General features: G+C 41.2%; 1 protein-coding gene across 1 annotated transcript; it reads right to left on the reverse strand.

Moving 5' to 3' along the window:
- Nucleotides 1-1,161: 1,161 nt before the first annotated feature.
- Nucleotides 1,162-8,986, reverse strand: LOC115464541 (zinc finger protein 493-like). Its single transcript, XM_030194907.1, has 4 exons — nucleotides 8,968-8,986; nucleotides 8,720-8,833; nucleotides 6,793-6,921; nucleotides 1,162-2,492 (listed from the first exon to the last, which is right to left on the reverse strand). Exons 1-4 carry the CDS (start codon nucleotides 8,984-8,986, stop codon nucleotides 1,693-1,695), a joined length of 1,062 nt encoding a protein of 353 aa, XP_030050767.1. The 3' UTR covers nucleotides 1,162-1,692.
- Nucleotides 8,987-10,495: the final 1,509 nt, after the last annotated feature.

Here is a 10,495-nt window from a genome sequence, read left to right on the forward strand (position 1 = left end):
GCGTCAGGGCTCACGATGATAGCAAGAATGTGCAGATTAACTCAGCAGAAATATTGGAAGCTACATGTGGCAACAGTATATATTCCTCCACACACGTAGTAAAGTAGTAACGCTCTCCTTCGAAATTTATCCCTTAGCATTACAGAAGCTGAATCTGATCATCCCACCCAAAACCGGTAATTTATTAATGGGACTCGAACTGATTTATTTAAAACATTTATATTCCACTCATTCCACAGTTCGCAGCAAATCACAACTTCAAAATCACAAAAAGGATACAGCGCGACAACAACATGAAATATATATAAAATTCACATCATGACACTACAAGACACTATAAAACAATAAAGCAATTAACAATGAAATAGAAAATTACAGTGAAACGAGAACCTACTGACAACTCAAATACAATTGAAGTAACTCTCTCATCATTTCCTTCCCACCAGGTATGGTGCCTGGTCCTTTTCATCAATGGACTGTGCTGGGGCTAGAGAGATGGGGTCCATTGTTGGATGATGATACATTATTAAGCTTTGATCAGTCGGTCAATATTTCTCATATCCCACAGAATCATTTTTATGGTTACCAACAGCTGAAGCACCATTGAGACCAATTAAAGAGCAGTTAACCGGGGACAATACATTCCTACAGGAAGTATCTGAGGACCTTCAGGGTAATACGTTTCTTAGAGACAGAGGACCTAAAGGTAAAGGCAGTTAGCTTAGCAGGGTTTAAAAAAAGGTTTGGACAGCTTCCTAAAGGAAAATCCATAGACCATTATTAAAATGACTTGGGGAAAATCCACTGCTTATTTCTGGGATAAGCTGCATAAAATGTATTGAGCTTTTGGGGGGGGGGGGGGGGGGGTCTTGCCAGGTATTTGTGACCTGGATTGGCCACTGTTGCAAACAGGATGCTGGGCTTGATGGACCTTTGGTGTGGCAATACTTATGTACTTGGCATCAGGAGAGCTGGAAGGTGGAGCATGGTCTGCACCAAATGAAGTTGGCCTTGGTGAAGGTTTCTGAGGCCATAAATTTTAGGGAGAATAACACCAAATAATAAACAGATGATATACGACACCAGTTCACCTTTACCCTCTTTTCCAAAAGACTCCCCTCTGCGTTGGAGGGAATGTGATGGAAAAGGGATGATGAGGCCTATCTGTTGATGTGATGGAACCCCTTCAGACTTCTAAGCTTTCACCAAAACCACCTTGGCTGCATTAAAGCAATGTTGGTTTTGGTGAAAGCTTAGAAGTCTGAAGGGGTTCCATCACATCAACAGCTGCTGGGGAAATTGTGATGTATTTATGACAAGGAAAAGTTTTTAGCAGGCAAGAGAGGTGCTCTCCATAAATGGGAAAAGTTTTGGAAGCCGCTGATCCAAATGCAATCAATCATCTGTGGGTACTGTATAGCAATAGCTCACTTAAACGGGGGAATGGTTCTGGGAGATATTATAACAACTGATGCGGGGAGGGGGGGGTTGGAGAAAATGGGGTAAAAAGTTACAGTTATGGGAAGTGCATGAAGCTTGTTGTAGATACCACAGCTGAATACTGTTTGGTTGTTGTTTGTTGTCTTGTTTGCATTCAATAAAGCTTTTCTATAAAATCTCACAGGTTGCTATTTTGTTCTAAAACACTTATCACATTCAGAACATTCAACAAGTTGTTTTTTTTTGTGTGAGTTATTTTATGCAGTCGCAAGCATTTTTCCACCCAAAACATTTATCACACTCAGAATATTTAAATGGCTTCTGCCCCATGTGAGTCATTTTATGTTGTTGCAGGTCAGATTTTTTTCTGAAACATTTATCACATTGAGAACATTGAAATGGCCTCTCTCCCGTGTGTGTCATGTTATGCAATTGCAGGCTACCTTTCTGAGTGAAACACTTATCACACTCTGAACATTTAAATGGTTTCTCCTCCATATGGATAATCTTATGCCGTTGCAAACTTTGTTTCCACTTGAGCCACTTATCACATTCAGAACATTTAAACAGTTTCTCTTCCATGTGTGTCATTTTATGCTGTCGTAGATAGGCTTTCTTTTTGAAACATTTCTGGCATTCAGAACACTTAAATGGTTTTTCATGGGAGGCACAGTCTCCAAATGGGTTAGTTTTGATTATATTTTGATGATCGTGAACCTCAGTTCTAATCCTGGGTATGTGGTGCTCGAGAAAATGTGAGTCTGTGTTGAAATTTTCCCAAATATCAGCACTTTTAAAACGTCTCTTGTCATTTTTGAGTCTCTGAGTTGGTACAAGTTTTGGGCACTGGTTGGAATTTCTATCTTCTCTGACTGATCTCTCTTCTTTACAGACTATTTCTTTTACTCTGGTTGGTGTTATGCTACCAATACCTTCCTCACAGTTAGCAGAAAGATCCGGTTTATCTCTGGAGCCGTCTTTGTGTTTCCATTCCTCTTTCCAGTGTCCATCGCATTTTCGCATTCTTTTACTATCAGTCTTAAATCCTTCACCTGTTGGAAAAAAATCACAGTAAGATCATCAATTTTGCAGCTATAGAGGATATATAGAAACATGATAGCAGATAAAGGCCAAATGACCCATCCAGTCTGCCCATCCCTGTAACCCCTAACTCTGTCTTTTCCTAAGCGATCCCACATGCTTAGCCCATGCCTTTTTAAATCCTAGAACAATCCTCAACTCCACAACCTCCACCGTGAGGCCATTCCACGCCTCCACCACCCTTTCCCTGAAATAATACTTTCTTAGATTACTCCTAAGCCTGTTCCTTCTCAACTTCATTGTATGCCCCCTCGTTCCAGAGCTCTCCTTCAGTTGAAAAAGGCTCACTTCCTGTACATTAATGCCCTTGAGATATTTAAACATCTCTATCATGTCTCCTCTCTCCCTCCTCTCTTCTATATAGGGAACTATCCCCATATGACTATTTAAAAAGAGATTTGCTTGGCTATGTTTTCATATGACACACTGCAGAAAGCAGTGCCGCCTGAAGACAGATACAGGTGAGCAATGGCACATGAACAGAGGGGAACAGACCATGGCTGATCTCATCCTGTAGGTTCTATGCACCTCATCCTCATTGTCAGTCTCTGCAACGATTCCCTTCGCTCTGATTATATTCACTAACCAAAAACTGCAACACCCTGGGATTCATTTGGGATCTGGATCTCAGAAGCTCAGACAGTTCAGCTTAGATCGACTGAATTCTAATGACTTAGAAATAAACTGAACACTGATGGTAAGATTAGCCTTCTATGAGGACAACTGCAATAAAAAAAGAAAACCAATGAGAAAATGACGAAGAACAATCCTCCGCAACCTCCCAAGAGTACCAAACACAGCAGAGGCAATGAAATTACAACACGCAAGGTGTCAATCAAATCTTTTATTAGATGGCAAATCAAGACTCGAGTCGTGTTTCGGCCACTAGGCCTTCATCAGGAGTCTGAATGTAACCTGCTTGTATCTCTTAAAACGGCACCTCTCACAGTAAATGAAAGCTGTTCTACACTGAGACGACACAAACTAATACACTGATATCATTCATAAGAACATAAGAATAGTCATACTGGGTCAGACCGAAGATCCATCATGCCCAGTATCCTGTTTTCCAAACAGTGGCCAAGCCAGGTCGCAAGTACCTGGCAGAAACCCAATTAGTAGCACCATTCCATGCTATTGGTCCTGGGGAAAGCAGTGGCATCCCCTTGTCTGTCTCAATAGCAGACTATGGACTTTTCCACCAGGAATTTGTCCAAACCTTTTTTAAACCCAGATACACTAATTGCTGTTACCACATCCTCTGGCAAAGAGTTCCAGAGCTTAACTATTCGTTGAGTGAAAAAAAATATTTCCTCCTATTTGTTTTAAAAGTATTTCCATGTAACTTCCTCGAGTGTTCCCTAGTCTTTATACTTTTGGAACGAGTAAAAAATCGATTTACTTCTACTTGTTCTACACCACTTAGGATTTTGTAGACCTGAATCATATCTCCCTTTTTCCAAGCCAAAGAGCCCTAACTACTTTAGCCTTTCCTCATACGAGAGGAGTTCCATCCCCTTTATCATTTTGGTCACTCTTCTTTGAATCTTTTCTAATTCTGCTATATCTTTTTTGACATACGGCAACCAGAACTGGTCTCTGTTTTGTTTTATTCTATTTATTACCTTTAGAAGTGGATAACACTGCGACCATATCACTCTACTCAATGCTGTTGTAGACAGCACCAGACTTCTCCGTTCCATGGATAAATCCTTCTTATCTGTTCCCTTCTCCACTACTGCCAACTCCAGACTTCGCGCCTTCTGTCTCGCTGCACCCTATGCCTGGAATAAACTTCCTGAGCCCCTACGTCTTGCCCCATCCTTGGCCAACTTTAAATCTAGACTGAAAGCCCACCTCTTTAACATTGCTTTTGACTCGTAACCACTTGTAACCACTCGCCTCCACCTACCCTCCTCTCCTCCTTCCTGTACACATTAATTGATTTGATTACTTTATTTTTGTCTATTAGATTGTAAGTTCTTTGAGCAGGGACTGTCTTTCTTCTATGTTTGTGCAGCGCTAAGTGCGCCTTGTAGCGCTATAAAAATGCTAAATAGTAGTAGTAGTAGTTTGCCATGTGAAAAAGGTGCATGCAACCAGGGATGAAAGACATTGTGGTGGAATGTCAATCAAATATCAATAAGCCAAGCCATAGCAAGTCACCTCCACTTGCTGATCACCTCCCTCTATCTGCCGCTTCTCAGCAGACTAACAGCTTTCCTGTTTACCCTTTCCAAGGATACTGGGACTGGGGGGCACGCAATGAAGCTATTAAGCAGTAAATTAAAAAAACAGAGAAAATATTTATCCACTCAACGTGTAATTAAACCCTGAAATTCATTACCAGAGAATGTGGTGAAAGCAGTTAGCTTAGCAGGGTTTAAAAAAAAGGTTTGGCTAATTTCCTGAAAGAAAAGTCCATAAGCCATTATTAAGATGGATTTGGGGAAAAACCCACTGCATATTCTAGGATAAGCAGCATAAAATCTATATTATTCTTGGGATCTTGCTAAGTACTTGTGACCTGGATTGGCCACAGTTAGAAACAAAATGCTGGGCTTGATGGACCTTCAGTCTGTCTCAGTATGGAAATGTTTATGTTCTTAAATGTCACCCCCTCGGTAGATTTCTTGGTACTGATTTATGTTGAGATACCAAGCTTGCCCTTTCTGGAATTCACCCTATTTCGACCTGTCTCTGATTGGTCTCGATACACTTTTCAGAAGCGCTATTCACGTTTTAGACATCCCTAATTCGACATTTATTTAATTTATTTATTTATTTGTTACATTTGTATCCCACATTTTCCCACCTATTTGCAGGCTCAATGTGGTTTACATAGTACCGTAGAGGCAAGCGCCAATACCGGTTTGAACAAATACAGAGTGAGGTAGTGATAGAGCAAAGGTCAATGTGTGATTGGGAATCGTAAGGAGGAAGCGTTAAATTATGTCCAATTCTAGCTTTGGTTTCATCATGCCGCCAAGTTAAGGCATTTAAGTTGGATCGTTAGGGTATGCCTTTTTGAACAAGTTAGTTTTTAGTAGTTTCCGGAAGTTTAGGTGGTCATATGTTGTTTTCAAGGCGCTTGGTAATGCATTCCATAGTTGTGTGCTTATATAGGAGAAGCTAGACGCATAGGTTGATTTGTATTTGAGTCCTTTGCAGTTTGGGTGATGGAGATTTAGATATGTTCTTGTTGATCTAAATGTGTTTCTGGTTGGTAGAGCTATGAGGTCAGTCATGTATCCTAGGGCTTTTATGCAGTATGGATATTTAGATGTCCATACTGCATAGACCTCCAAATGCCAATTCTGCAATGCCAAGTTATGGCCATCCAAACCTGCAGAATGTCCATGTCCTGGGCATATTTTGGGTAGGACTAGGGAAAGGATGACACTTGAACGTCCAGGTTCCAGCCATTCCCTAATTTAAACGGGGAAGGGAAATCCATGTACACAAACATGGATGCTGATATTTAGCTCTCTGGAATGTCATGGAAAGCTGCTTGGATTAAGCAGTGCAGTGCTTCAATGGAAGAAACTGGGGGGGGGGGGGGGGTCCACCCCCATAATCTCCACATGGTTCTGGTCCTTCAAGAAAATGAAATAAGTGAAAAAAAGAAAAACCAGGGCAATGTCTTAACTCAAGGAACAATGGACATTCATAGTACTAAAATGGCCGATATGAATGTTTGTCTCCCAGCACATGGGCATTCTTGTGGTCACTTTAGAACACGATTGTTCATGTTGCCGTCAAAGTTCTGGTTCTGCTACGTCCATAGTTTGGACAGTTCATTCTAGACAAACTCACTCTTCTTGGCAAATTTGGAATTGGACGACTTTTCTAAAATGATGCTCTAGGTGAGAAAAGAAGATGAAAAGAAGTGACAGAGAGACACAGGAAAATGTAAGAATAAAGGTGAGAAAGATGAGACATTATAAGGGAGAAGAGTAAAGACTGGAGGGGAAGACGGGGCTTTGCTTTTGGGAAGAGAATTTATCGCAGAACTGTAAGAAAGAGGGAAACTGAGAAGTCTTAAAGGCAAAACCAAGGAGGGAATGGGAAAAGAACGAGATGAAAGACAAAGACCTAAAAATGAAAGAAAAATGTGAAAATAAAGACAAGAGAACAAAAAGATATCCGCACAAAGGTTAAAGGTCAAGGTCCTTGATGCTTTATATCTGTCTGGTCCAGAAGCTGCATCTTCCTGGTAAGAAATACTTTGATCAATCCAAGCTAGGTCACCTGCTTCATACTGTTCGTCGTATGTGTCCCCTTCAGGAAGGTTTCCTCGTTTCTCAGATCCCTGGAGCTCAGTCCTGAATCTTTCGTCCTTAAATCGGATTAAAATGTCAGGTCTGACACTGGGGCAGCCTGTTAAAGACAAATATAGTTACAGTATAGGGCAATTTTTAAAGCTGGCCTGGCAGTCAGCATAATCTTTTAAACACTAATCGCAACATAAAAATATGTGTTTTCTGTGCCACTATCTAGACAGTCTACAGTGCTGAATATCTATGTTTGCTACTGACGGCCAGCTACTACTTATACAGTGACAATATTTAGCTACTATATGCATAGTCTGGGAGTTCCCCCTCTACATCAGTCTTAATTCTATCTAGACATCTTCTAGATTCTATATAGCGCACCTACTTTTCCGCATCAAAATCCAAGCAGATTCTACAACAGCGTGCGTAACTTAATTAGCTTAACAAGGCAAACAGCGTTAACAGCACTTAAAAAGCAATAATGAGCACAAATTGGCATTAATTGGAGTGGAGGAGTAGCCTAGTGGTTAGTGTAGTGGACTTTGATCCTGGGGAACTGAGTTCAATTCCCACTGCAGCTCCTTGTGACTCTGGGCAAGTCACTTAACCCTCCATTGCACCTGGTACAAAATAAGTACCTGAATATATGTAAACTGTTTTGAATGTAGTTGAAAAAAACTCAGAAAGGTGGTATATCAAGTCCCATTTCCCTTAATTAGAATTTATGCGCACAAATCACTAAGCGTGTTCTGTAACGCAGAGCGCCTAAATTTTCATGTGTGCAGGCAAAAAGGGGCGTGGTTACAGGCGGGGAAGTGGGCATTTCATGGGTGTTCCAAAATGTATGTGCGCAGTTATAGAATATGACCCTCTGCGCCTAAACCTATGTGCTAGGATTTACGCCGTCTTTTCATTGGTGTAAATGAAGGCGCGTGGATTTAGGCGCTGGGATATCAAGTAAATGTATGTCACAAAACGCCTAGCCACCCGCCTGGGGCTACCCCTCAGCCATTTAGAGGGTCTAACCCCAGCACAGCTCAGATCCTCCCGCACCTGCCGCTTGTGCTCTACACTAGTACCCTCCTCCCACCGACTGGGTCACAACCGCCTCTGGGTGTTCCCCAGTGATTTCTAGGTTACCGGGGCCACACTCCCAGTAGTCCCACAATTCCTAGAAAGCACTCAGAAACCCAACACACAAGCCACTAGGGTTCTTAGTTATTCCTGACAAGCAGAGGCAATAAACTAAAAATGTTTATTGTCAAAAAAAATTAGAACAATGAACAGAAAGGGTGCAATTAGCAAACAGTAATAAGTAACTGAATACGGATCAGTTATAAAACTATCTAAATGTTTATTATCTAAATAGTACCTGCGGAAGTTCAGCTGCTCATGGGTTACCAAATATTGCTGTTCACAGGGCATCAGTAAAGAGATCTTCTCTCTTCCCTCCCAATCTAAGACTGGGGCAAAAGCCAGTACATCCTAGATGAATTTGAGCTCCTGGGCCAATCAGAGCCCAGAACAACAAGCTTTCAAAAGTATACTGCATCTAACTTGTCGATTTGGCTCAGTACGTCTTCCAGGTTCACCGAGATTTCTTTCAGCTCCTCTGCATCGTCACCCTTGATTTGTAGGAGCTGATTATTCTCATCTGCCTTCACCTATATAGAACTTGTTCTGTTGAATCAGTTTTGGTTTTTCTTTGAATTCTATTATCTGTTACATGGTTTTTGTTGATCTTAAATTTTATTTTCTCTTCTTGGTCTGGCTGTTATTTATTGTTTTTATTACTTGATGGATATTATTTATGTTTCACAATCTCTGTTTTGTCATTTTGCCTGGTGTTCATAGTTTTATAAATATGAATGATAAATAAAATTAAAAATAAATGTAATACTTGCCTGTTTCAGGAGAGTGAACCTGTACAGATGTCTCTGATTCAGGATGATCCATGAAGGGAAGATCTTCCTCTTGTTTAATGCTCAGTGAGAACACAGATGTTACAATTGGGAAGCCTGTGATGAGAAAATAAGGGGTATTCAGTGAGCCCTGATAAAATCTGTTTTCTAATATAAGATTAAATTTTGCATCTTTGATTTCAAGACCAATCTCCAAGACCAAGCCCTTTAACTCCAAAACATTCACTTACTCTTGCTGGGGTCATTCATGTTTTCTTTTCCCTCCAATTCACAGTGTTGAGTGAAATATTTCTCATCTTCCTTTTTAATCTTGAATATAACATCAGGATTTAGAATTGAGTAGCCTGTGGATAAAAAAAAAATTCAATTTTTAAAACTGTATTAGTAGAAGTCTCCAGCAGTTTCATCTCGTTCCAGTTCCTATGGGGCAGTGTGTTTATTTTTGTGACAAGGCTTGCTGAGAAGAGATGGATGCAGCCTGCCACTTGATTAAAATTAAGCCTTGTTGGGCAGATTGGATGGACCGTACAGGTCTTTATCTGCCGTCATCTACTATGTTTACTATGTAATGAGTTACAGTAGCTACCGTTGGACTTGAAATAGTATCAGAAGTCGCGGGCATCTGGGATTTTTCCAGCCCTGGTGAAATAGCCGTACCTATTAGTAAATATTATGAATAATACATCCCTTAGAACAGATTTGCTGCCAGTAATACTGAAAGAGATGCCGCTGTGAAACCACTGCTGAAATATTCAGGTTTAGACCTTAATCTCTTGGAAAATAAGAAAAATCATGCTGAGTCAGACTAAAATGCTAGGTCTGATGGATCTTTGGTCTGATTCAACATGGCACATATGTTACGTGATCAAGGCAAGATTAAATATTCAATCCTGCAATGTGTCTATGGTTGCAGGGTTCAGATGGGAGGAGAAGAGGGTAGATGACAGATAAGCATTTTTACCTTGTGACATCAGGAAGCCGTGAATCTCCTTGATTATCTTCTGGTACAGCTCCTTCTGCCATTCTCCCAGAAGGTCCCACTCCACTTCCAAGAAATAAGCAGCGACATCACTGAATGCGACCGATGCCTGTGGAAAGATGAAAAAGATATTGCAGTTAGTAGAATAATGTACTAGTCTCCTATTTTTCCGGAAGCTTCTATATTCCGTCTTTTAAGACTGTTTACTTGGACGAATATAGAAATTCAATTTTTCGATATCGCAGGACCAAGGCTGTGAAACTCCTCGCCTACCGAGGTCGAGCTTACAATCTTCAAGTCCAGTGTACAGCGCTGCGTACATCCAGTAGCGCTACTGAAATGATAAGTATGTGAGGAAAACTGTGTGCATGCTTTCAAAGCATGCACACAGTTTTCCTCACATACTGCTTTGGTGAGAGTGTGCATGCATTGTGAGAACACAAATGTGTGCACCTGAATAGGAAGGAGAGAGCGTGGGTAAGTGTGAACATGATAAAAGAATCCTGTGCAGAAGGAATGGATCCTCGGAAGCTTAGCCGAAATTGGGTGGCAGAGCAGGTGGGGGGAAGAGGGGTTGGTGGTTGGGAGGCGAGGATAGTGGAGGGCAGACTTATAGGGTCTGTGCCAGAGCCGGTGATGGGAGGCGGGACTGGGGGTTGGGAGGTGGGGAATCCTGCTGGGCAGACTTATACGGTCTGTGCCCTGAAAAAGACAGGTACAAATCAAGGTAAGGTATACACATATGAGTTTATCTTGTTGGGCAGACTGGATGGACCATG

Source organism: Microcaecilia unicolor, chromosome 3 (genome assembly GCF_901765095.1).
Source record: "Microcaecilia unicolor chromosome 3, aMicUni1.1, whole genome shotgun sequence".
In the NCBI taxonomy this organism is placed as follows: Eukaryota; Metazoa; Chordata; class Amphibia; order Gymnophiona; family Siphonopidae; genus Microcaecilia; species Microcaecilia unicolor.